General features: G+C 45.8%; 1 protein-coding gene across 1 annotated transcript; it reads right to left on the bottom strand.

Annotated features, from left to right (window-relative positions):
* Positions 1-9: 9 nt before the first annotated feature.
* ddx55 (DEAD (Asp-Glu-Ala-Asp) box polypeptide 55) lies at positions 10-26315 on the bottom strand. The gene is made up of 14 exons (XM_068006239.1): positions 26169-26315; positions 22867-22917; positions 22692-22778; positions 18353-18444; positions 18196-18258; positions 16417-16566; positions 13401-13590; positions 12475-12557; positions 10383-10514; positions 8359-8451; positions 4979-5093; positions 2567-2735; positions 1515-1801; positions 10-276 (listed from the first exon to the last, which is right to left on the bottom strand). Exons 1-14 carry the CDS (start codon positions 26268-26270, stop codon positions 157-159), a joined length of 1734 nt encoding a protein of 577 aa, XP_067862340.1. The 5' UTR covers positions 26271-26315; the 3' UTR covers positions 10-156.
* Between the last annotated feature and the right edge of the window lie 1610 nt (positions 26316-27925).

Raw genomic sequence — 27925 nt, 5'->3', positions numbered from 1 at the left:
TTCTCCCACTTATAAGGCGAGGAATTTTTTTTTTTTACAAATTAATCTGAACAGATCTGAATTTCACATTGAAATCCAGGATTAATATAAAAAGAATTGCTTAGAAACCATTCACAGAATGTTACAAGATCAGCCATCTTCTAGTTCATCCGTCATTCATGTTCCAGTCAGCTGCTTCTCAAACTCCTCCTTGCTGATCTTCCCCCTTTTCAGTTTCTTTAACAATCGGGTGTCGTTGAGAAGTTCATCGACATCATCCTCCGCCACGTCAGAGCCCTGTAAGGTGGCAACGTTAGTAGTTTGGATTGAGACCATTCAATGCGTTTCAGCAAAATTAGAAATAGGTTAATTCTGACTTGGTAATCAGCACAAAAAAATTGTTTATTACCTGCAAGAATTGTGAAAAAAATTAATAAAAGGCAAACAGACCAGCCACAAATTCCCATCTTAATCTGTTGGGGATTGCAGAACCATCGTTCTAGGGTATCGCAGGGTCTATAATTACGAGGTACAAGATCCAGAATGGTGAGAAGTGATTTTATTCTAAAACAAACTAAGCAATGGGGTCGGAAGATTAATGCTCATCATTCAGAGATGGGGAGGTGCAGAACACCACACTGTCTGTATTACCACATACAGGAGCTGAGATTATCCAGCTGCCGATATTTTAATGCCAGTGTTTACCTGTTTAATATGAATGGGATGGTGCAGATGAGGAGTCCTAGACTCTGGTGGTTAAAAGGCTATTTTTAGCCAATTTTCTCCAATATTCTGCTACTTCTGACTTTCAACACTAAATAATAGACAACTTGATACTGAAATCTGTAGCCCCGATTCGGCCCAGTTTACAGGATATTTACAGAGAAACCTTTCAGCATCACAAGATCTTCAGAAAAGCCCTTACACTGTGCTGATCTTTCAAAAATTTGAGTCAAGAGTTTCAAACTAGTTTACATTTTAGCTACAGGAAGTTCTGTTACTTAAAAAAAAACCTACAAAACATCAGAGGATGAACCTCAGGCAGCCCAGCCCACAACAAGGGTACGATAGCATAGTGGTTATGTTACTGGACTAGTAAAACAGAGGCCTGGACTAATAATCCGGAGTCATGAGTTCAAATCCCACCATGGCAGCTGGGGAATTTAAATTCAATTAATTAAATAAAATCTGGAATAAAAAAAAATCTAGTATCAGTAATGGTGGCCATGAAACTACCGGATTGTTGTAAAAACCCATCTGGTTCACTAATGCCCTTTAGGGAAGGAAACTTGCCGTCCTTACCCGGTCTGGCCTATATGTGACTCCAGACCCACAGCAATGTGGTTGATTCTTAATCACCCTCTGAAATGACCTAGCAAGACACTCAGTTGTACAATCTCACTACAAAAAGTCAAGAAGGCGGCTCACCACCTTCTCAAGGGCAATTAGTGATGGGCAATAAATGCCGGCCGTGCCAGCGACGCCCACATCCCATGAATGAATAAAAAAACACAGCCCACACCAGCCCGGCCCACCTCGTCTCGCTTCCTTTTGGCTGCTTGTTTTTTCCTCTTGTCTCTCTTTGTTTTCTGTTTTGACCAGGGCTTATTTTTCACAAATTTCTTTTTCCCTTCATTTCGTTGCTTCGCCTGCTCTGTTAACATCCTCTGTCTCTGTTTTTCTCTGTTTTTGTCTCTGTACCGGATGGTGTTTGTGTCCACGTTCTCAGGAATGAATCCAGGAAAGCTTTTTCCTCTCAACTCCGGCATCTTGGGCAGTTTAAGTAGGCCAAAGCCCCTGGCGACTGCTGCGAAATCCAGATCTGGAAAATAAATAATTGCGGAAATCATTACTCGAGGTTCCCTTACTGGAGAGCAGGAAAAGGAAGTTAAAAAGGGAAATAGTGAGTGGGCAAAACTGTGGCAGATGGAGTTCAATGTGAGGAAGTTATGCTTCAGTTGTACAGAGCCTTGGTCAGACCCCATCTGGAGACTGCATTCAGTTCTGGGCACCGCACCTCAGGAAGGATATATTGGCCTTTGGAGGGGTGGGGGGCAGTGCAGATTCACCAGAATGATACCGGGGCTAAAAGGGTTAAATTATGAGGACAGGTTACACAAACTTGGTTTGTATTTGCTTCAGGTTAGAAGGTTGAGGGGTGATCTGATTGAGGTATGTAAAATATTCTATAGGTTAGATAAAGAGAAACTATTTCCTCTGGTGGGAGAGTCCAGAACAAGGAGGCACAAACTTAAAATTAGACCTCGACCATTCAGGGGCGAATTCAGGAAGCACTTTTTCACACAAAGGGTAGTGGAAATCTGGAACTCTCTCCCCCAAAAGGCTGTGGATTCCGGGGGACAATTGAAATTTTCAAGACTGAGATCGAGAAGTGACATAAAACGCTCACTGTGAATGTGTAGTTTTTTTAAACACTAAAATGACTTCCTCTCACTAAATGTTGATTCCTGGGCGCCTATGCAGTGCCCCGGTGTCATTTATTTTTGGAAACAGTGAGCTGAATAGTTCTATCGTTAGCACCACCCACATAATAAACTGACTGACACTGACCTTTCCGTCCAGTTACCTTTTATTCGAAATATCAAGCTGCACTCATGCTTCGCATAAGACTGAATGAAAGACACAAATCCCTTCATCCCTTTTTCAAAGACGGCTCGGTCAGACACTGCCATCTTCTTCAGCTTTGGCAGGACATCAACAGAGTCTTTCAGCAGCTTCATCTCCTCCATTGGACACTGAACAGAGAACAAACTCATTTAAACAAATTAAAAGACACGTCAATAAAGGTTTGCGAGCTGTGACAGCAACGCTTTGCCTTATCACTTAATTGAGATGCAGCAATTTCATCAAATCAAGAAGATGAGGCTGAAGAAAGTTTGGGAAATCATTTATTAAAAGTCAGAAAATAAAACCCACACAGCAAAAGGGTCGATGTAGCACAAAACCCTTTGCTGAAATCACAGAGAACTTGTAAACTCCAAAAAGTTTCTTCCTAAATAAACTGAAATTAAGCATCTTTGCTGACTTACTGAACAAAAATAATTCAGCCAATTTCAGGACAATGCCACAGAATTACATAAAGGGCAGAGCCTCCCCACAGTTCGATGAGTTTATCCAGTGAGTCGCTGAGCTGCAGAGACCAGGGAGGCTCTGGGTTTGATCCCCACTCTGTGCCCAGTTAGCTGATCTCAGCCAGAGCTGCAGTAAGATGCTGCCATCAGCTTCAGCATCAATAGATCAGGGCAAAAAACCAATGCCCAGGACTCCCGCTCCTCATCGCAATCCAGTGCCGCCCGGTGAGAGTGCAGATGTTGGGTGAGGATGGGATGGGCCGGTGAAAGTACAGATGTTGGGTGAGGATGGGACGGGCTGGTGAGAATGCAGATGTTAGATGAGGATGGGATCGCCTGGTGAGAGTCCAGATGTTGAGTGAGAGTGTAGATGTTGGATGAGGACAGGATGGGTTGGTGAGAGTGCAGATGTTGGTTGAGAGTACAGACGTTGGGTGAGGATGGGACGGGCTGGTGAGAGTACAGATGTTGAGTGGGAGTGTAGATGTTGGATGAGGACAGGATGGGCTGGTGAGAGTGCAGATGTTGGTTGAGAGTACAGACGTTGGGTGAGGATGGGACGGGCTGGTGAGAGTGCAGATGTTAGATGAGGATGGGAGGGTCTGGTGAGAGTACAGATGTTGAGTGGGAGTGTAGATGTTGGATGAGGACAGGATGGGCTGGTGAGAGTGCAGATGTTGGGCAAGGATAGGGTGGCCCAGTGAGAGTGCAGATGCTGGGCAAGGATGGGAGGGTCTGGTGAGAGTGCAGATGTTGGGTGAGGACAGGATGGGTTGTGTCAGTGACACCCAGTCTGATCCTGAAACCTACATGGAAAATAATAAATTCCACTGAACTTTCTGGGTGGAAAAGTTTGTGAACGGTGATTTTTTGACAACTTTTTCTTTTAGCTGGAACACAATCCACGTTTCTGTGAGTTGCACTGTACAGCGGTTTAGATTCACACCATTAAAATTTCGCAGGGTACCTTTTTGCAGTACGTTTAAATTCACAATTGAAATGCTGCACCGTACAAATTCCATATAACCAGGGGCCAGGTGCTCTCATAAAAAGCACAGGGTGTCAGTCGTGGCTCTCGCTCTGAGTCAAGCCCTACTCCAGAGACTTGAGCCCCATAATCCAGGCTGACATTCCTAGTGCAGTTATAAGGGAGTGCTGCACTGTCGGAGGTGCCATCTTTCAGATGAGACGTTAAACCGAGGCCCCGTCTGCCCTCTCAGGAGGATGTAAAAGATCCCACAGCACTATTCAATGAAGATCAGGAGTGTTTACCCGGTGTTCTAGTCAATATTTATCCCTCAACTAACACCTAAAAACAGATTATCTGGTCATTATCACATTGCTGTTTGTGCGATCTTGTTGTGCACAAATTGGCTGCCCTATTTCCTACATTACAACAGTGACTACACTTCAAAAGTACTTCATTGGCTGTAAAGCATCTTGGGACGTCCCGAGACGGTGAAAGCTGTTTATAAATGAAAGTTTTTTTTAGCACTGAAAAAACTACCAGCTTTACAGCATGTTATATTCTATAGTTTGACACTGCCTTGGTATTACTGACACTAGATGTCTGATTTTGCATGATCAAAGGCATAGGTAATATTAAAACCGGTTTAAGTAATATTAAAACAGTAACCTTTGCTCTTCAGACACAAATCCCACCAGTTTCTACCAAGGTGCTACTTTCCCAGAGCACAAACCCAGGTGTTGAGGTTTAACAGAACAGGTAAATCGACTGGCGATGTTTCCTGAAACAAACCTCTTGCAGACGGTGTACAGAATCCTTAAAACAGCCCCAGCAGGTCCCTCAAACCTGTACATTGGAAAATGTCATTTTATGTAAACTAAGAAAGAGAGAAATCACAAGGTTAAATTCTAAAACACTTTGGAAAAATAAGCAAACGTACTTTCTGATTAATGGAAAGGAAGTTGACATAAGCCGTCTCCATGGGAAGCAGAAATACAAGGGCGCTGCCATAGTGACCAATACGAGCTGTTCGTCCACATCGATGGACAAAGGCACTAAAATAAACAAAGGCAACAGCCGTTAAACACCTACAACCCACAAAGTACTGACGACGCAGGTACCTACAAAAAACATAGGAATGTAGAAACAGGAGTAGGCCATTCAGCCCCTCGTGCCTGCTCCGCCATTTGATATGATCATGGCTAATCTGTGATCTAACTCCATATACCTGCCTTTGGCCCATATCCCTTAATACCTTTGGTTGCCAAAAAGCTATCTATCTCATATTTAAATTTAGCAATTGAGCTAGTATCAATTGCCGTTTGCAGAAGAGAGTTCCAAGCTTCTACCACCCTTTGTGTGTAGAAATGTTTTCTAATCTCGCTCCTGAAAGGTCTGGCTCTAATTTTCAGACTGTGCCCCCTTCTCCTAGAATCCCCAACCAGCAGAAATAGTTTCTCTCTATCCACCCCATCTGTTCCCCTTAATATCTTATAAACTTCGATCAGATCATCCCTTAACCTTCGAAACTCCAGAGAATACAACCCCAATTTGTGTAATCTCTCCTCGTAACTTAACCCTTGAAGTCCGGGTATCATTCTAGTAAACCTACGCTGCACTCCCTCAAAGGCCAATATGTCCTTCCGAAGGTGCGGTGCCCAGAACTGCTCACAGTACTCCAGGTGCAGTCTAACCAGGGTTTTGTATAGTTGCAGCATAACTTCTGCCCCTTGTACTCTAGTCCTCTAGATATAAAGGCCAGCATTCCATTAGCCTTATTGATTATTTTCTGCACCTGTTCATGACACTTCAATGATCTATGTACCTGTACCCCTAGGTCCCTTTGGAAATATACTGTTTTTAACTTTTTACCATTTAGAAAGTACCCTGTCCCTATAGGGGAGTCTATAACGAGGGGGCACAGATTTAAGGTGAGAGGGGAGAGATACAAAAGGATCCAGAGGGGCAATTTTTTCACTCAAAGGGTGGTGAGTGTCTGGAACGAGCTGCCAGAGGCAGTAGTAGAGGCGGGTACAATTTTGTCTTTTAAAAAGCATTTGGACAGTTACATGGGGAAGATGGGTATCGAGGGATATGGGCCAAGTGCAGGCAATTGGGACTAGCTTAGTGGTATAAACTGGGCGACATGGACATGTTGGGCCGAAGGGCCTGTTTCCATGTTGTAACTTCTATGATTCTATGATTCTATGTTCTATCCTTTTTTGATCCAAAGTAGATGACCTCACATTTGACACAGTTTTGCCCATTCACCTAATCTATCAATATCGCTTTGTAATTTTATGTTTTCATCTACACTGCTTACAATGCCACCAATCTTTGTGTCATCGGCAAACTTAGATATGAGACTTTCTATGCCTTCATCTAAGTCGTTAATAAATAGTGAATAATTGAGGCCCCAAGACAGATCCCTGCGGGACTCCACCAGTCACATCCTGCCAATGTGAGTACCTACCCATTATCCCTATTCTCTGTCGCCTTTCGCTCAGCCAACTTCCTAACCAAGTCCGTACTTTTCCCTCGATTCCATGGGCTTCTATCTTAGCTAACAGTCTCTTATGTGGGACCTTATAAATAACATCCATTGACATTCCCCTGTCTACTACTTTAGTCACCTCTTCAAAAAATTCAATCAGGTTTGTCAGGCACGACCTACCTTTCACAAATCCATGCTGGCTCTCTCTGATTAACTGAAAATTCACCCTATCCTTAATTATAGACTCCAGCATTTTCCCCACAACAGATGTTCGGCTAACTGGTCTATAATTCCCTGGTTTCCCCCTCTCTCCTTTCTTAAAAAGCGGAGTGACATGTGCAATTTTCCAATCCAGATAGACAGTTCCTGAATCTAGAGAACTTTGCAGATGCCCTAACTATAATCTTTCAATGTGCTCACCTACTTCCTTTAAAACCCTGGGATGGAAACCATCTGGTCCTGGGGATTTGTCACTCTTTAGTGCTATTATTTTCTTCATTACTGTTGCTTTACGTATGTTAATTTTATCGAGTCCATGTCCCCGATTCAATATTAGTTTTCTTGGGATTTCCAGCATGCTATCCTCATTTTCTACTGTAAATACTGACGCAAAGTAATTGTTCAACATGTCCGCCATTTCCCCATCGTCAATGACAATATCCCCACTTTCAGTTTTTAAGGGGCCAACACTGCTCCTGACCGCCCTCTTTTTCCTAATATAACTATAAAAGTTCTTCGTATTGGTTTTGATATCCCTTGCAAGTTTCTTTTCATACTCTCTTTTTGTAGCTCTTACTATCTGTTTTGTGACCCTTTGTTGATCTTTGTATCTTTCCCATTCGCCAGGATCTGTGCCATTTTTTGCCTTTTTGTGTGCCCTTTCCTTATGTCTTATACTGTCCCTTACCTCTTTAGTTGTCCATGGCTGTTTTTTTTGGCAAGTAGAGTTCTTGCCCCTCAGGGGTATAAACCGGTTCTGTATCACGTTAAATATTTCTTTAAACATTTCCCACTGATCATCAGTCGTTTTACCCATTAACAGATTTGCCCAGTTTACTGTGGACAGTCTCTGTCTCATCCCATTGAAGTCGGCCTTACCCAAGTCTAGAATCTTAGCAGCTGATTCATTTTTTTCCCTTTCAAACACTACATTGAACTCGATCGTGTTATGATCGCTATTGGATAGATGTTCGTGTACAGTTAAGCCGTGAACTAAATCTCATTACTAAATCTAGTATGGTTTGCCCCCTTGTTGCCTCTAGGACATACTGCTGTAGAAAACTATCCCGGACACACTCAAGAAATTCACTACCTTTCTGACTGTTGCGAGTCTGCTTTTCCCAATCTATGTGAAGGTTAAAGTCCCCCATTAAGACCACTATGCCTTTGTTACACGCTTGTCTAATCGCTGCATTTATACAATCTAGTACTTCAGAGCTGCTGCCAGGGGTCCTAAACACAACTCCCACTATAGTCTTAGAACCTTAGATCTTAGATCCTTTCCTATTTCTCAATTCAACCCAGCTGGAACACCTACTGGAATCTCACGGCCGACTGAGTATCTCCAACTGTGTGTGTTCCACCTGCTGAACTGTACAACATAATTGTAATCTCACCTGTGGTCACTCTCATTCCCCCCCATCAAAGCCCCCAAGCCACGCTCCATTCACCAACTAAGGGCTCATTTTAATTTAACAATTATCTCCAGCAACTAAATTGCTAATTTTAAGATTGCAGAATAGTTTTCATTCTGTGTATAATTTTGTTTTCCATTGGATGAGATTTATTCTGCCCGTTAGACCCATTAAAGCAACTTATACCAGTACCTGGCACTGCTGGGAGGGTCAAACTGCAGGACCCAGTGAACCTCGGGAATGTCTATACCTCGAGCCATGACATCAGTGCAAACCAAAATACCACTGGGAAAGATAAAAGAGAAGACTGCTCAGTGTAACATATAATCAGAGCATAGCAGGGTGTAAAGCAGTGACCTACATATACCAGTAAGGTGCATGTTTGCACTGACCTACATATACCAGTCGGGTGCATGTTTGCACTGTACATATACCAGTAGGGTGCATGTTTGCACTGTACATATACCAGTAGGGTGCATGTTTGCACTGACCTACATATACCAGTAGAGTGCATGTTTGCACTGACCTACATATACCAGTAGGGTGCATGTTTGCACTGACCTACATATACCAGTAGGGTGCATGTTTGTACTGTACATACATATACCAGTACGGTGCATGTTTGCACTGTACATACATATACCAGTACGGTGCATGTTTGCACCAACCTACATATACCAGTACGGTGCATGTTTGCACCAACCTACATATACCAGTACGGTGCATGTTTGCACTGACCTACATATACCAGTACGGTGCATGTTTGCACTGACCTACATATACCAGTAGGGTGCATGTTTGTACTGTACATACATATACCAGTAGGGTGCATGTTTGCACTGTACATACATATACCAGTACGGTGCATGTTTGCACCAACCTACATATACCAGTACGGTGCATGTTTGCACCAACCTACATATACCAGTACGGTGCATGTTTGCACTGACCTACATATACCAGTACGGTGCATGTTTGCACTGACCTACATATACCAGTCGGGTGCATGTTTGCACTGTACATATACCAGTAGGGTGCATGTTTGCACTGACCTACATATACCAGTAGGGTGCATGTTTGCACTGACCTACATATACCAGTAGGGTGCATGTTTGCACTGTACATACATATACCAGTACGGTGCATGTTTGCACTGTACATACATATACCAGTACGGTGCATGTTTGCACTGTACATACATATACCAGTACGGTGCATGTTTGCACCAACCTACATATACCAGTACGGTGCATGTTTGCACCAACCTACATATACCAGTACGGTGCATGTTTGCACTGACCTACATATACCAGTACGGTGCATGTTTGCACTGACCTACATATACCAGTCGGGTGCATGTTTGCACTGTACATATACCAGTAGGGTGCATGTTTGCACTGACCTACATATACCAGTAGGGTGCATGTTTGCACTGACCTACATATACCAGTAGGGTGCATGTTTGCACTGACCTACATATACCAGTAGGGTGCATGTTTGCACTGACCTACATATACCAGTAGGGTGCATGTTTGCACTGTACATTCATATACCAGTATGGTGCATGTTTGCACTGTACATACATATACCAGTACGGTGCATGTTTGCACCAACCTACATATACCAGTACGGTGCATGTTTGCACCAACCTACATATACCAGTACGGTGCATGTTTGCACCAACCTACATATACCAGTACGGTGCATGTTTGCACTGACCTACATATACCAGTACGGTGCATGTTTGCACCAACCTACATATACCAGTACGGTGCATGTTTGCACTGACCTACATATACCAGTAAGGTGCATATTTGCACTGTACATATACCAGTAGGGTGCATGTTTGCACTGACCTACATATACCAGTAGGGTGCATGTTTGCACTGACCTACATATACCAGTAAGGTGCATGTTTGCACTGACCTACATATACCAGTAGGGTGCATGTTTGCACTGACCTACATATACCAGTAAGGTGCATGTTTGCAATATCCAGCAGGACATGAATTAATGGACAGAGATCAGGAGTGGAAACCTTGGCCAATTCTCCTGTTCCTTAATCCAGTAGCAGCATCGATATCGCTGTTCCAACTGAAATCAGCCAACTCAGCACACCACGAATCAAACCTCCCTGACCACTGTGGCACAGTTACTCACTGAATGAGCTTGCTGAGGGAGCTGCAACAGTTGGATCCTTAAATAAAAATCTTTACCTTTGAAGCTGCCGGAATTCAGTGAAGATCTTACTGCGTTTGTGCTTCATTTTCCCATGAATGCACATTACTTGTACATTTTTCACCAATGTCTCCAGTGCCATCCCGTAATATTCCACACAAGCACAAGTACTGAAACAAAGGGGACTTTAATTAAACTCTGCACCAAATAGTTTATCGAAACGGGTGAAGGTATTTTTTCTACCCATCCAGATTGAAGAAGCTCAGAAATTGAAAGCAACATCGAGGTCACACAGATTGGGAATCCAGATGCAGTCGACTGCATTTCTGATCAGTAAATAAACAATGAGTAATAGACACTGTTATTGGGCCCATGGAATAAAGGGGGCAGTAGCAACATGGATACAGAATTGGCTAAGTGACAGGAAACAGAGAGTAGTGGTGAACGGTTGTTTTTCAGACTGGAGGGAGGTGTACAGTGGTGTTCCCCAGGGGTCAGTGCTGGGACCACTGCTTTTCTTGATATATACTAATTACTTGGACTTGGGTGTTCAGGGCACAATTTCCAAATTTGCAGATGACACAAAACTTAGAAGGGTAGTAAACAGTGAGGAGGACAGTGATAGACTTCAAGAGGATATAGACAAGCTGGTGGCATGGGCGGACACTTGGCGGATGAAATTTAACGCAGAAAATGTGAAGTGATACCTTTCCGTAGGAAGAATGAGGAGAGGCAATATAAACTAGAGGGCACAAATCTAAAAGGGGTACAGGAACAGAGAGATCGGGGGGTATATGTGCACAAAAATTGTTAAAGGTGGTTAAAAAAGCATAAGGGATCCTGGGCTTTACAAATAGAGGCATAGAGTACAAAAGTATGGAGGTCACGATGAACCTTTATAAAACACTGGTTTGGCCACAACTGGAGTATTGTGTCCAGTTCTGGGCACCGCACTATAGGAAAGATGTGAAGGCCTTAGAGAGGGTGCAGAAAAGATTTACTAGAATGATTCCAGGGATGAGGGACTTTAGTTACGTGGATAGACTGGAGAAGATGGGGTTGTTTTCCTTGGAATAGAGATGATTGCGAGGAGATTTGATAGAGGTATTCAAAATCATGAAGGGTCCAGTCAGAGTAAATAGAGAGAAACTGTTCCCATTGGCGGAAGGGTCAAGAACCAGAGGACATAGATTTAAGGTGATTGACAAAAGAACCAAAGGTGACATGAGGAAAAACTTTTTTACACAGCGAGTGGTTAGGATCTGGAATGCACTGCCTGAGGGGGTGGTGGAGGCAGATTCAATCATGGCCTTCAAAAGGGAACTGGATAATTACTTGAAAGGAAAAAATTTGCGTGGCCAAGGGGAAAATGCAGGGAAGTGGGACTAGCTGGATTGCTCTTGCATTGAGCCGGCACGGACTTGATGGGCCGAATGTCCCCCTTCCGTGCTGTAACTTTTCTATGATTCTAAATTGGAAGAAGTGTCTCACCTTTGAGTCTGATGGTTGTGGGTTCACGTCCCAGTGCAGGAATCTAGGCTGACAATACGGAGTGCTGCACTGCCATCTTTTTAATGAGACGTTAAACCGAGCCTCCCCCACCCCACCTGCTCAGTCTGTGGATGTGAAAGACCCAATGGCATTATTCGAAGGACAGAAGGAAGTCCTCCCAGTGTCCTGGCCAACATTTGGCCCTCAAACAACACCACCAAAAATCAACTGACTGGTCAGTCATCTCATTGCTGTTTGTGGGATCTTGCTGTGTGTAAATGACTACCGTGTCTGCCTACATAACAGTCGCTACATTCTAAGTACGTGATGCTCGTGACGTGTTTGAGACCGGTGATGAGCATTCAATGAGCGAGAGTCTTTACCGGCAGATTGTGGTTTCCCTCCGAATGGAACATCCACCAGTTGTTGGTGCATCAGAAATTTCCAACAGTAAAACTCAGCAAACTCTGGCTACTTTATTTTTAATTACTTTTTAACAAACAGACTAAATTCCTCCAACATCAGACACTGCATAGGTCAGAAACAATAAAAACACAATATGCCGCAGAAAGGAATTTTAAAAAGAAAAGCTAAAGAATATTGAAGAAAAGTTGCCTTTTCAGTGAGAAGGACAGTTACCTGAAGAAGACGAGATGTTTTTCTTGTTTATGTTGGCGCAGGAAGGCGACTAACTGGTTAAACTTCTCATCCGCTCGGCACGTCTGAATCACAAACAACGCATAAATTAAAAGAGGCAGGAGGAACTGTGTCAGAGCGGACTCTCGGACTGTAGAAACTGTGTCAGACAGACAGGCACAGGCGCAGACACACAGACAGACGGAGACAGCGCCCCTGCCCCCAAAGACAGCGCCCACACACACTGCTCTCCGCTACATGGGTCGAGACAGTGATAGGCCAGGTCAATCCTGCCAGCCCAGTTTTGGGTTCAGGTCGGTTTGATTTTTGCCCTCTCTGTGTTGGGACAAAGATTCCAAACTCTGCCTCACACTGATGGGACTGAGGGGGAAGACACTGTGGATGAAAGGCTGCAGACACAAACAGAGACTGAGGGCACGAGAACGAGCAGGGAGACATGGCAGAGGCCAGTGTGGGGAAAGAGTGCGAACCATAAACAGCTTGATGCTCAGGCCCAGAGAGATACTAAAAACAGAAAGGAGAAAGTGTTTGGACTTAAAGAGGAAACGGAGGGACAGATTCTCATTTCTCTGGAGCCAGGCTAAGGACCGACAAAAAACAAATCAGAATAAAAAAACAAAACATGCAACAAATTAAAACAATGGAAAGAAAACGTTGAAATAAAATGGAAAATAATTAGGAAAAATAAACAATCAAAATTCAAAAGGGAAACAAAACAAGAAAAATCGAAGAGGGAAAGATGTGCCAAAATGTGTAGAGAAAAATTAAATACAGAAGCAACATGGAGGAGGCTTCAATATTGTGGGTTCAGTGGCAGGGGCAGATAGGTACTCCCAGAGGGACCGACCATTTCCTCACTCCTCCCACACACACACCACACACACACCCCTCACAGTCTGCAATCTTACCATGTAATAGTTGTGCAGCCGCACTGGTGTCTTTTGGGTGCTGTCTGCCGCTGCTCCCTTCTCTTTCACTGTGATCCGGACAGGGTTACGTAAACCTGCTCGAACCAGGCTCTCCACTTCCTGTGTTTGAGTGGCTGAGAAAAGGCCCGTTCTCCGCTGTTTCGGCAAAAACCCAAGGATGTTGTTTAGGCTGCAGGGGGGCAGAGAACACACTCGGGTTTCATACCAAGGTGACGCGGCAGATTACAGCCGAGACTGTTAGTGATATTAGTGTCGGAACCATTAATGGACTGGCACACCCTCCCTCTGTCCACTGTCACACCGGAGGTATTAACACATTTAATACAAAGATCACAACAGCTGTTTCTAGGCTCATTTTTACAATATTAACCTTTTGGAACTTTTACCAATAAACAGGTGCTGGGTGATTGAAAATTAAATCAGAGGCTTGATTACTGGTGTCCTTCAAACATATAAACCCTCAAGTTTTTACTGTCCATATTAGAGGGAAAACAGACAGCTTGTTTGTAAGACATCCCCTGCCTGATGTTTGAACAGAGGGGTTAACTCGTTTATTTTAGTGGGTTGGTGCCTCGATTAATATAGGGAGTCGCACAACACCAGGTTATAGTCCAACAGCTTTATTTGAAATCACAAGCTTTCGGAGCTTTGCTCCTTCGTCAGGTGAAGTGAGGAGTTGCATAAAGGCACAGCATATATAGTCAGAGAACAATGCCTGGTGATTACAGATAATCTTTCTAACTGCCCGTTATCACACCTCGGCAGAGAGATAATCACAGCAATCAAAGGAGTGAATGGTGCTCAGACAGGTTAGTCAGGGAAACATTACATCCAAGAATACTGAGGTGGGGTCACAAGGGGTCAAATCAGAAAGACAGACAGACAGAGAGAGAGACCAGAAAGACAGAGAGAGTGACCAGAAAGACAGAGAGAGTGTGACCAGTTGTATTAAAAACAGATAACTTTTTTTTGCTGGAAATCGCAGCAGGTCCGGCCGCATCTGTGTATGGACACAGCAAAAAAAAGTTATCTGTTTTTAATACAACAGGTCACTCTCTCTCTCTCTCTGTCTGTCTGTCTTTCTGATTTGACCCCTTGTGACCCCACCTCAGTATTCTTGGATGTAATGTTTCCCTGACTAACCTGTCTGAACACCATTCACTCCTTTGATTGCTGTGATTATCTCTCTGCCAAGGTGTGATAAAGGGCAGTTAGAAAGATTATCTGTAATCACCAGGCATTGTTCTCTGACTATAAATGCTGTGCCTTTATGCAACTCTTCACTTCACCTGACGAAGGAGCAAAGCTCCGAAAGCTTGTGATTTCAAATAAAGCTGTTGGACTATAACCTGGTGGTGTGCGACTCCGTACATTTGTCCACCCCAGTCCATCACCGGCATCTGCACATCTCGATTAATATAGCGAGACAGAGGAATGGTGTATGAATGTGTGAAGCATTGATCTGCTAATATCTTTCTACGTACCAAGTAACTTCCTAAGCTGTAGACTGCATTACTGCTAACATCCGAAATGTTCACCGTGAATGGGCCCAAAGTAACACTGTAGTGATGTACAAATGTAAAAGATTAGAAATTTACTGCCCAATTGAACAGATTAGACTGTTAAATGTCACTGATGGATTTACATGTTCATATAGAATCTCTGTCCCATATCTTCGTTTGTTTATTCACTTTATTTTAGATGTGCTAAGAGATCAGTTAAACAGTGCACCAAGGAGTTCCATGTCCATGAACTTTATAAGAACCTGTTTCGATGAACCTCACACAGTATAAACTAACCTGTAGATGTGAGCCGTGGTTCACCACCTTCACCTCAGAGTCAGAAGGTCGTGGTTCAAGCCCCCCCCAGAGACTTGAGCACATTATCCAGGCTGACTCCGGTGCAGTGGCGGGGCAGTGCCGCGCCGGCCCGAGGAGGGGGGGCAGCGCCGCGCCGGCCCGAGGGGGGGGGGGGGGGGCAGCGCCGCGCCGGCCCGAGGAGGGGGGGGGCAGCGCCGCGCCGGCCCGAGGGGGGGGGGGGCAGCGCCGCGCCGGCCCGAGGAGGGGGGGGGCAGCGCCGCGCCGGCCCGAGGGGGGGGGGGGGGGCAGCACCGCGCCGGCCCGAGGGGGGGGGGGGGGGGGCAGCGCCGCACTGTCGGATGCCATAGTTCAGGCGAGATGTTAAACTGCCCTCGTAGGTGGACATAAGGATCCCACAGCACTATTCAAAGAAGAGCAGGTCTTCTCCCTGCACCTTCACTAACATTTATCCCTCAACCAACACCACTAAAACAGATTAACTGGTCATGTTTGTGGGATCTTGCTGTGTGCAAATTGGCTGCCGCTTTTCCCATCATTACATCATTTCAAAAAAATAAGTATTCATTGTCCATGAAGTGGTTTGGGACGTTGTGAAAGGCACGATATAAATGACCACCCGCTCTCTATCATCCACCTACCCAATTATCTGCAAAGACTTTTATAGGAATTGGGGTCAGGTTAAGGAAGCAGCAGTAAAGTTTCTTCTTTGACCTAAACGACTCGGTGGCGTTTTATTACGATTGGTGTGAAATGGCATCCAAATAAAAACGGGACCTTTTGCCTGTACAACACCTGGACATTGGAAAAGTTTGGGAAGAGCAGGAATGATTTTCCAGCAGTTTCGTTAAAATAAACGTGTAATGGAAATTCTCTGAGTCACCAGGAAATCCCCTGAAACTGTGCAAAAATTGAACTGTTTGGTTTTGTATTTTGTTCTTGTCTTCAGAGAGCAGCCACTGATGTATTTTGGTCAATCGTGCCAGTCCTGTGAGGGACTGTCATTCTGTGCTCGTGGCTGAAAGGTCTTTGAATTCATCCAATAGCAGAACTCTCCCAGTGGCCGATACGAAGGCCCTGGTTTTACGATACCTGGGACTCCAAGTGAGCATCATCTATTTTAATATATTAAAGGCTCATTTTCCCTAATACACTGCTGCTGTGGTGAAGACCCAAACCTTGCTTCAAATCCCATGTCCAGAAGCCGATCAGCCTCATCCAGCACCAAGATCTCCAGGCTCTTCACACAGCTGGGTAAATCCAGGCCGTCCGCCCGACGTCTGAACATGTCTTCCAAACGGCCAGGGGTGCCCACAACAATGTTCCCTCTGCCGGAAAGACACAGTAATCAAACCATTAGCCTCTTCTATATAAATGCAAGCGCTTCCCAGGCTTATCCAGTTATTGCCCATCATTTCTTTTTAAAAGGGCAACCATGACACTCTCACCTCTGTCAGAAGGTCATGGGTTCAAGCCCTGCTCCAGTGACTTGAGCACATAATCCAGGCCAACCCTCCCAGTGCAGTACTGAGGGAGTGCTGCACTGTCGGAGGTGCCGTCTTTCGGATGAGATGTTCAACCGAGGCCCTGTCTGCCCTCTCAGATGGACAAAGAAGATCCCAAAACACTATTCGAAGAAAAGCAGGGGAGTTCTCCCCGGGATCCTGGGCCAATATTTATCCTTCAGCCAACATCACTAAAACAGATTATCTGGTCATTATCTCATTGCTGTTTGTGGGATCTTGCTGTGCGCAAATTAGTTGCTGCGTTTCCTACATTACAACAGTGCCTACACTTCAAAAGTACTTCATTGGTTGTGATGCCTTTGGGACGTCCCGAGATCATTTTAAGGCACTGCATAATTGCAGATTCGTTCTTTCTTTTTAGTTTTGTGCACCTGCTTCCAAGATGTTTTGTAACCAAGCACTGGGAAGTTCTCAGGGCAGTTCCCCACCAATTTTCCCTGCCTGGCCTGTATTCTGCATTGCCCCTTGAAAGCACAGCAGCGATCCAGAAGCCACGGTGTGACACTGAGTCAGTAGAACAAAAATAGTTAAACTGGGGGAGCTGGGAGATGGGAAATCACAGCATCAACAAACCTGTAACAGTTAATAAAACAACACACTGTACCTAACTTAGGTAATGCACAGGGAGCCGTGACCCAGTTTGTTAAAGAGTTGAAGCAACTGATGTGAATGTGGGCATTCTGTGCAAAACAAGGATAGAACCAAAGGACACGCTGACCTAAAGAGGTCATCACATGAACTGCGCCTAATAACTTCTTCATACTTAGTGTCATTGGTCTGAACGATAAGTTAACACCGAACATAACTGGTGATTGAATTGGGGCATCGACAGGGGTGGGAGGGTGGGTACGTGAGTGTTAGTTACTTATTGCTAATCATCTTCTGCTTCAAGTGTTTGGGTGGTAAAACAGCCCGGCCCGATTCTCAGTCTGCGCTGAGTTGGCTGATCTCATCCCAGATGTAGAGGGCATTACAACTGGCCACGGAGGTGAAAAATCAGCCATTGATCACTGTCCAATGGCAGCTTCTGGAAATGAAACACACGGGCACCAGGTGTGGATAGGGCCGGGTTCAGCTGTGATGCCCCCAACAGTGGAATAGCCTTGCTGACACTCACTGTCTAGCTCATGAAGAATGGCTGTTTGGACACAATACTGGAGGGAGAATGTAGAATTGTAGCCTTGCTGGAGGAGAGGAGCAGAGCGAAAAAATGAGAATCAAGGGTCAAAATCCATCTAGTCCAAAGACTGAATGACCACCACAATCTGGTGTTATTGCAAGTCCATCGAAGCGTTTCAGCTGCTCATCATGAAAATCACTTCGGAAATAAATTGAGCAGGAACATGCAAACAGAAGAATAATGAGGGACAAGAGGAGACCCTCTGGTCCACCAGCCTGTCCCACAGCAGCATTGCCAGAGTCCGCACTTACCCATCTTTCTTGAATTTCTCAACATCTTCTATTGGATTGCTCCCGCCAATGAAGAGAATCTGACTGAACAGAAAATGTGACATTTATTAAGTCTAGAAAAAGCCTTTCACATACGGAGCTGCTCACATTCAACCGAACGGATGATTTCCAAACTCACCTGAACTGTGGGAAGTGGACGGTGAACTGTCTCAGCACCTCGTCAATTTGGATGGCGAGCTCCCGTGTTGGTGTGATAACGAGCGCCCCAACCTGTGTGTGGCAGGAAAAATAACGGTAAGCCGGACATCAGAACTTGTGCCAACAAAAAGAACTTGCATTTCTACAGCGCCTTTCAGCACCTCAGGACACAGAGTAGAAAACAAACCAGCTCTGTGGCGTGTTATTCGATGATACTCCACACATCTTTCATGCCAACCTACTCAAACAACCTCATGGGCACTGCAGCAGTTCTTTTCCCAGTTTTGCCGGTCAGCAGTTACTGTAAATTCCCCAGTGCTGTGGTTTAACACATTGTCCTTTCACTTTACGAAAATTTGCGTTCAAGTCCAGCGCAGACTTTGCTCCCCGTCAGCTGCACAGGTCCCGGGGAGACAGGAGTTTGATTGCTGTAAATCTCGCATGTAGCATCCAAACATTAAAAGCACGTGGAATTAAGGAGAATTTGACCACACAGACAGGGAGCAGGGTGGAGGGCAGAAAGCAAAAGGTCAGGGTAAAGGCCTGGATAGATGCGATGAGTGGTGTGCCACAGGGCTGTGTGTTGGGGCTGCTCATATTTAAAATTTACAGAAATGATGTAGGATTGCGACCTTAGGGGACAATATCAAAATTTGCTGATGAACAAAATTGGGAAGTATGGCAAACTGTGAAAGGTGCAGGACACAGCGAGGGCCAACAGGATGGGCAGAGAGGGGGCAGATACAGTTCAACGTAGAAAAAGGTGAAGAAAGATATTTTGGAAGTAAGAATAGGGAAAGGAGAAACACCTTAAATGGTGAGATTCTCAATGGAGCAGAGCAGCAGAGACAAAGGTCATTAAAGTGGGCAAAACAAGGAGATAAGATCTTGAAGGCGGCAAATGGAACCCAGAGGCATTGAATTGAAAGTACGAAAGTAACGATGAACTGCACAAGGCCACAGTCGTGCTTTTGATTACAGTTTTTTGCACCTCCTTATAGGGAGGATATAAAAGCAATGGAACAGATGAAGTGTAGATTCACTGGGATGTTACCAGGGGTGAGGGGTTACAGTTATGGAGAGAGAATTGAGAAGTTAGGGTTTTTCTCACTAGAGCTGAGGTTAAGACCTGACTGAGGTCTTCAAGATTATGAAGGGTTCTGATATAGTAAATCGTGAGAGACTGTTTCTACTGGTCAGTGAGATGGGAACGAGAGGCACACGTTTAAGATATCACAAAATTAATTAAAGAGGTGAGAAAAATCTTTTGAACAGAGGCTGGTTAGAATGTGAAATTCTCTGCAGGAACCATTGCATTCCTTTAAAGGAGAATTAGATGGTTGCTTTAAAGAGAGGGATATTAAAGGGTACGGGGAGTGAGGGGAGAGTGGGATTAGACTGGGTGGGAGATTAAAGGGTACGGGGAGTGAGGGGGAGAGTGGGATTAGACTGGGTGGGATATTAAAGGGTACGGGGAGTGAGGGGGAGAGTGGGATTAGACTGGGTGGGATATTAAAGGGTACGGGGAGTGAGGGGGAGAGTGGGATTAGACTGGGTGGGATATTAAAGGGTACGGGGAGTGAGGGGGAGAGTGGGATTAGACTGGGTGGGATATTAAAGGGTACGGTGAGTGAGGGGGAGAGTGGGATTAGACTGGGTGGGATATTAAAGGGTACGGGGAGTGAGGGGGTGAGTGGGATTAGACTGGGTGGGATATTAAAGGGTACGGGGAGTGAGGGGGTGAGTGGGATTAGACTGGGTGGGATATTAAAGGGTACGGGGAATGAGCAGGAGAGTGGGATTAGACTGGGTGGGATATTAAAGGGTACGGGGAGTGAGCAGGAGAGTGGGATTAGACTGGGTGGGATATTAAAGGGTACGGGGAATGAGCAGGAGAGTGGGATTAGACTGGGTGGGATATTAAAGGGTACGGGGAGTGAGGGGGAGAGTGAGATTAGACTGGGTGGGATATTAAAGGGTACGGGGAGTGAGGGGGTGAGTGGGATTAGACTGGGTGGGATATTAAAGGGTACGGGGAATGAGGGGGTGAGTGGGATTAGACTGGGTGGGATATTAAAGGGTACGGGGAATGAGCAGGAGAGTGGGATTAGACTGGGTGGGATATTAAAGGGTACGGGGAGTGAGCAGGAGAGTGGGATTAGACTGGGTGGGATATTAAAGGGTACGGGGAGTGAGCAGGAGAGTGGGATTAGACTGGGTGGGATATTAAAGGGTACGGGGAGTGAGCAGGAGAGTGGGATTAGACTGGGTGGGATATTAAAGGGTACGGGGAGTGAGGGGGAGAGTGGGATTAGACTGGGTGGGATATTAAAGGGTACGGGGAGCGAGGGGGAGAGTGGGATTAGACTGAGTGGGATATTAAAGGGTACGGGGAGCGAGGGGGAGAGTGGGATTAGACTGGGTGGGATATTAAAGGGTACGGGGAGTGAGGGGGAGAGTGGGATTAGACTGGGTGGGATATTAAAGGGTACGGGGAATGAGGGGAGAGTGGGATTAGACTGGGTGGGATATTAAAGGGTACGGGGAGTGAGGGGGAGAGTGGGATTAGACTGGGTGGGATATTAAAGGGTACGGGGAGTGAGGGGGAGAGTGGGATTAGACTGGGTGGGATATTAAAGGGTACGGGGAGTGAGGGGAGAGTGGGATTAGACTGGGTGGGATATTAAAGGGTACGGGGAGTGAGGGGAGAGTGGGATTAGACTGGGTGGGATATTAAAGGGTACGGGGAGCGAGGTGGAGAGTGGGATTAGACTGGGTGGGATATTAAAGGGTACGGGGAGTGAGGGGGAGAGTGGGATTAGACTGGGTGGGATATTAAAGGGTACGGGGAATGAGGGGGAGAGTGGGATTAGACTGGGTGGGATATTAAAGGGTACGGGGAGCGAGGTGGAGAGTGGGATTAGACTGGGTGGGATATTAAAGGGTACGGGGAATGAGGGGGAGAGTGGGATTAGACTGGGTGGGATATTAAAGGGTACGGGGAATGAGCAGGAGAATGGGATTAGACTGGGTGGGATATTAAAGGGTACGGGGAATGAGCAGGAGAGTGGGATTAGACTGGGTGGGATATTAATGGGTACGGGGAGTGAGGGGAGAGTGGGATTAGACTGGGTGGGATATTAAAGGGTACAGGGACTGAGGGGAGAGTGGGATTAGACGGGGAGTGAGGGGGAGAGTGGGATTAGACTGGGTGGGATATTAAAGGGTGTGGGGAGTGAGCAGAAGAATGCAGGTCAGGTCACAGCATAAAAAGAGCCAATTCATTCAGCCAGTTTAGGGAAATGAATATAAACTCTCGCATTTTTTTAATCATCAAAGGGGGTTACGTGTCTGTCTAAATATCCACATAATCCCCAAATTTCAAATGAGACACCTATTCACCCCCGATTGCTCACCGAAGTTACCCAGCAAGGAGCAGAACCACAGGCCAGGAAAGCCCCAGGTTTGGTCCCCAGTCTGTGGTGATAGTTGATTGCAGCCACGGTGACAGTCAGGGGTCTCAGTATCCCTGAGTCAGGGAGGGAAAGCTCTGATGAGGGTTCGGTCCAACCTGCCTTACGCTGTATAGACGCTGGTCAGGAGCAGAAATTTTGTGCTCAGTTCCCTCTCCAGTGATATCAGGAGGAGCTGCAGCAAAGTTACATTTTTGTAGTTTGTAGTTTTACATATAGAGGGGGAGGGAAAAGAACAAACTTGCATTTGCACAGCGCCTTTCACATCCTCAGGACATCCCAAAGCGCTTCACAGCCAATGAAGCACTTTTTGAAGTGTAGTCAAAGTTATAATGTCGGAAACGCAGCAGCCAACTTGTGCACAGCAAGATCCCACAAACAGAAAAGTGATAATGACCAGATCATCTGTTTTAGTGATGTTAGTTGAGGGATATTGATATTGGCCAAGACACCGGGGAGAACTCCTCTGCTCTTCTTCAAATAGTGCCATGGGATCTTTTACGTCCACCTGAGAGGGCAGACGGGGCCTCAGATTAACATTTCATCCGAAAGATGGTACCTCCGACTGTGCAGCCCTCCCTCAGTACTGTACTGGGAGTGTCGGCCAAGGTTTTGTGTCAAGTCTCTGGGGTGGGACATTACCCACGACCTTTTGACTGAGAGGCGAGAGTGTTACACACCAAGACAAGTATCGTCTTTCTTTCTTTCTCTCTTCCTGAGCAACGTTCCCGAAAACAAAATCCAATGAATATCTTTCTTTAAAAAAACAATTGCTCAATTCACGTGAAGTTGATAAGCTTTATATTACTGCATAAAAAGCAGAACAAATCCCTGTTGGGTACAAACCTGCAGTTTCTTTAACTTCTCCTCCCGTCTTAAAAGGATTTCCAAAATGGGAATGACGAAAGCCAAGGTTTTCCCACTGCCGGTTACCTGTGTTAAGTTAAGATTTAAGTTTATCCAGTGGTGGCAGAACATTCAACCAGTACCAGAGACAAAATACAATCACAGGGGAACTTACAGCTTCTGCAGCCACGTCCTTGTTGCTCATAAACAGAGGGATTGTTGCAGACTGCAAGAAAACACACAGGCAATGCAGTTACATTCATGTTTATTTTCCCTTCCCTTAGACGTAGTCACTGACTTGCGCTCAGGTATTTCAACCCCATCTGATTCAACACTGCTCGTGTCCCAGGGCTGCTTGCCTTAGCTGGGTGAAATTCACCAGTTCTTATCCAGTTAACTAAACAGTAAACACACTTAAACATCTGGGCAGTGAGCTGGCCATGCGGTTCTAGTCACAAAATTTTTTTCAGTTTCAGCTTGCTTAGTTTTTCCATTTGTAGTTTTAAAGAAAATCACTGTTTAGTAACAATTTTATTTATTGTTATACTTAATGAGGGCTACACTGGTAACTGAACCATACAGATTAGAGAGATCCCAGGTTTGATTCATCGAAACTACAGCACAGGAGGCCATCAGCCCATCGTGTACTAGCTCTTCAACAGTTGCTCACCACTCTAATCCTATTTGCCTGCCCTATCCCCGTATCCTTTTATGTTCTTTTTTTCCAAATACTTATCCAAATTCTTTTTAAAGTATGTTTTAGTCTCTGCCTCAACAACCCCTTGTGGTAAAGCATTCCATGTTCTTATAACCCTCTGAATGAAAACAATTCTCGACGATGTTATAAATCCAGCAAATCTACATTCCTGGTGGATTTCAGCCAGGAACGTTGCACTGGGCCTCATAACTCCAGGAGATGGAAGGGAAATCAGACGGGGTTGCTGCTCCTGATCACTGTCCAGTGGCTCCCGCTGGACTCCGGAGTGAAGCAGGGTCACGCTTGATCACGATGTCCCCGTGGTTGGATATCCCAGCCTCACACCAGCAGCACAGCCACTGGAGCAAGGTACTGGAGGGCAAAGGTGTAACCCTAAAATATCTGACAGAGGGTGAGAAACTCCCAGTCCAGGTGTGGGGTGCCGCAGGGCTCAGTGCTGGGGCCTCAACTATTTACAATACATATCAATGACTTGGATGAAGGAACAGAGTGTCTTGTGGCCAAATTTGCTGCTGATACAAAGATAGGTGGAAAAGCAAGTTGCGATGAGGCCACAGTGTCTGCAAAGGGATATTGACAGGTTAAGCGAATGGGAAAAAATTTGGCAGATGGAATATAATGTGGGAAAATGTGACGTCATCCACTTTGGAAAGAAAAATAAAAAAGCAAAATATCAGTGAATGGAGAAATACTACAAAATGCCGTGGTACAGAGGGAACTGGGTGTCCTCGCACATGAAACACAAAAAGTCAACATACAGGTGCAGCAGGTAATCCGGAAGGCAAACGGAATATTGGCCTTTATTTCTAAGAGGATGGAGTATAAAAGCAGGGAAGTCATGCTCCAACTGTACAGGGTGCTGGTGAGACCACACCTGGAGTACTGCGTACAGTTCTGGTGCCCTTATTTAAGGAAGGACATACTTGCATTGGAGGCAGTTCAGAGAAGGTTCACTAGGTTGATTCTGGGTATGGAAGGGTTGTCTTAGAACATAAGAACATAAGAAATTGGAGCAGGAGTAGGCCAATCGGCCCCTCGAGCCTGCTCCGCCATTCAATAAGATCATGGCTGATCTGATCCCAACCAAAAATCTAAAGAACACAAGAAGTCGGAGCAGGACCCGGCCACATAGTCCCTGGGCCCTCTCCGCCACCCACAGGGCATTGACCGATCCGAACTCAGCTTCATGTCCAATTTCCTGCCCGCTCCCCATAACCCCTAATTCCCTTTACTTCTTATGAGGAAAGATTGAACAGGTTGGGTCTATACTCATTGGAGTTTAGAAGAATGAGAGGAGATCTTATTGAAACATACAAGATTCTGAGGGGACTCGATAGGGTAGATGCTGAGAGGATGTTACCCCTCATGGGGGAATCTAAAACTAGGGGGCATAGTCTCAGAATAAGGGGTCGCCCGTTTAAGACGGAAATGAGGAGGAATTTCTTCTCCCAGAGGGTTATGAATCTTTGGAATTCTTTACCCCAAAAAGCTGTGGAGGCAGAGTCATTGAATACATTCAAGGCTGAGTTAGACAAATTTTTGATCAGCAAGGGAGTCAAAGGATATGGGGAATAGGCGGGAAAGTGGAGTTGAGGTAAAAATCACATCAGCCATGATCTCATTGAATGGCGGAGCAGGCTCGAGGGGCCGAATGGCCTACTCCTGCTTCTATCTCTTACGGTCCTATAGGAACCCAAGTGGTTTCTCTCTTGGCCTCACTGTTTGTAAAGTTGGCACCTTCTTTTCCCGGAGCCAATCCTCTTGGACGGGCGGAGTGAGATTCCTCGTCCCTGAAAACAGGTAAGTTTCCCAACAGCGCAAACCGGCTCTCACATGGGGCCGGGATCATGAGCAGGCGTGGGCTAACTCCAGCTGGAGAGCAGCCCAAGCCCTGATTTCACCCCTCAGTGCCCCAGGAAACAACTTGTAGACGGGCGATGTCACTGAGGCGGAAGTAGGCAGTCTCGGTGATGGAGCGGATATGTGGTCAGAATCTCAGCTTGGATGCCATGGTTGTAAACAGTCTGGTTCAGCCCCAGTGGCCAAGGAGAGGGATGGAGTTGCTGGATCAGGAACGGAGTTTGTGGCGGGAACCAAAGACAGTGGCTTGGGTCTTGCCAATATTTAACCGGAGGATATTTCTGCTCATCTAGTATTGGACGTTGGACAAGCTGTGTGTTAAATCAGAGACAGCGGAGGGGCTGAGAGGAGCGGTGGTGAGGTAGAGCTGAGTATCGTCAGCGTACACGTGGAACCTGACGACGTGTCTTTGGACGATGTCGCCGAGGGGCAGCGTGTAGATGAGAAATAGGAAGGGGCCAAGGATAGATCCTCGGCGGACCCAAGGTAACGGTGCGGGAGCGGGAAGAGAAGCCCCTGCAGGCGATTCTCTGGTTACGACTGGATAGTTGAGAATGGAACCGGGCGAGGGCCGTCCCACCCGGCTGGACAATGGAGGAGGACGGTGCAGACAGGTGGAGACGGACGAGGAGGGAGAGTTCACCACGGTCACCGTCACAGAGAATGTCTTTGTGATTTTGATTTTGATCAGGGCCCTTTCAGGGGCAGAAACCCGATCGGAGGGGATCAAACACCGAGTTGCGGGAGAGGGAGATGGGCCGAGGGGTCAAGGCCCAATGAACCCCTGACCCTTGACCCCAGGCCCTCGGCCCTCGGCCCCCGCTGATCGACCCTCCCCCTCACTGGGGGGCCCCGGCTGAGGGTTTGCTGCCCGTGCCTCGGGCTGAGCCCCGGGTTACCTGCACTGGGGTCATGTGTGTGAAGCGGAGCTCCCGCAGCGTCTGTAAAACCCTCGGGTGGAGCCCAGCCGCCAGACTCTCCCACACGCCTGGGTCCGCCATCTTCCCCACGCCTGCTTCCGGTCCAACCCCAATTCCCGACCGGCCGGGCACCGGGGCCGACGCTTTAGTTCCGCTCTTGCTGCAACAGAGCGATCCCGTGCCTGACCACAGGGGGAGCTGTGGCTCATCGCCCAACCCGGAGCAAATTCCTCATCAATTAAATTTAATTAATTGATTATTGGTTCAATTAACACTTGATTAATTAATTAACTTACTTTCTTTGTTTATTCATGTTTAAAAACGACATTGATCAATAAATTATGATTTACAAATATGTGTCCCAATGTAAAAACTTTCTGATTGAACAACTTTATTTCAGAAGATGAAGTCTATCTCCACCTTATTTTTCCTGAAAGTATTAAGCTCCCTGTTAATATACTGTGTTCCCTATAACTCACCTGTAAAAGGTGGGGACAGTTATTTCACGTCTCCCTTTCTTCAATCCAATCCCAATTAGAGGGGGCCTGATACCCTCTCCTTCCCCATCAGCTGGATGATGATTAGTACGTGCAGAAGACCAACATTTTTTTGCTGGAAATACATAACTTGTTTCTACTTGTCTCCATCTTAAAATCTTCAGTCAATATATTAAATCAGATCTGCTCACCGTGACCCATGGGACAATCGACAATCACTTACTTTGGTTCTAAAGTGGGGATCATGTTGATGGCTGTCACTCTTCAAATATTCGTTGTAATGGATTTGCAACCTATATTATAATCGATCATGAATGTCACTCCTGACATTTCTTTAATGTTGACAACTCTGATCTACTGAATTGTACAATTTATAAGATCACAGAATGCTACAGCAAAGAATTAGGCCGCTCAGCCCACCACACTTGTGCCAGCTCTTCGAAAGAGCTATCCACTTAATCCCATTCCCCTGAAATTTTAATTGTCTTCTTTTTCAAATATTTATCCATTTCTCTTTTAAAAGCTATTATTCTGCTTCCACCACTGTTTCTGACAATTTTACTTGAAAATCACAAGCTTTCGGAGGCTTTCTCCTTCGTCAGGTGAATGTGGGAATCCTTGAACGTTTCGCATTTATATTCAGAGAACAATACCTGGTGATTACAGATAATCTTTCCAACTGCCCACTGTCAAGGCAATCAAATTGTTCAGACAGATAGGTGTTACCTGCAGGACCACTGAATATACAAACGGCATCCTGAGGGCATCCTGAAACCCATCGTACAGGGAACCCCCAGCTTCTGTCGCGACACTACAGACTTCCTACAAAAACTCAGTACCCACGGACCAGTTGAACCAGGAACACTTCTCACCACAATGGACGTCTCAGCACTCTACACCAGTATCCCCCACGATGACGGCATCGCTGCGACAGCATCAATACTCAACACCAACAACAGCCAATCTCCAGACGCCATCCTACAACTCATCCGCTTCATCCTGGATCACAATGTCTTCACCTTCGATAACCAGTTCTTTACCCAAACACACGGAACAGCCATGGGGACCAAATTCGCACCCCAATACGCCAACATTTTCATGCGCAAGTTGGAGCAGGACTTCTTCACTGCACAGGACCTCCAACCAACACTATACACCAGATACATCGACGACATTTTCTTTCTATGGACCCACGGCGAAGAATCACTGAAGAGACTACACGATAACATCAACAAGTTC

The sequence above is a fragment of the Heptranchias perlo genome, chromosome 25 (assembly GCF_035084215.1).
Source record: "Heptranchias perlo isolate sHepPer1 chromosome 25, sHepPer1.hap1, whole genome shotgun sequence".
In the NCBI taxonomy this organism is placed as follows: domain Eukaryota; kingdom Metazoa; phylum Chordata; class Chondrichthyes; order Hexanchiformes; family Hexanchidae; genus Heptranchias; species Heptranchias perlo.
The sequence above is the reverse complement of the archived record's forward strand: the minus strand, read 5'-3'. Positions and strand labels throughout refer to the sequence as shown.

Excerpts from the sequence above, each read along its gene's own strand:
- ddx55 (XM_068006239.1), bottom strand. The coding sequence starts at position 26,270 with ATGGCGGACCCAGGCGTGTGGGAGAGTCTGGCGGCTGGGCTCCACCCG. Across the intron at positions 18,259-18,352 it reads GTCCACTTCCCACAGTTCAG|TCAGATTCTCTTCATTGGCG; the intron begins GTGAGTTTGGAA and ends TTTTCTGTTCAG. Across the intron at positions 16,567-18,195 it reads GAGAAATTCAAGAAAGATGG|AGGGAACATTGTTGTGGGCA; the intron begins GTAAGTGCGGAC and ends TCTTTCCGGCAG.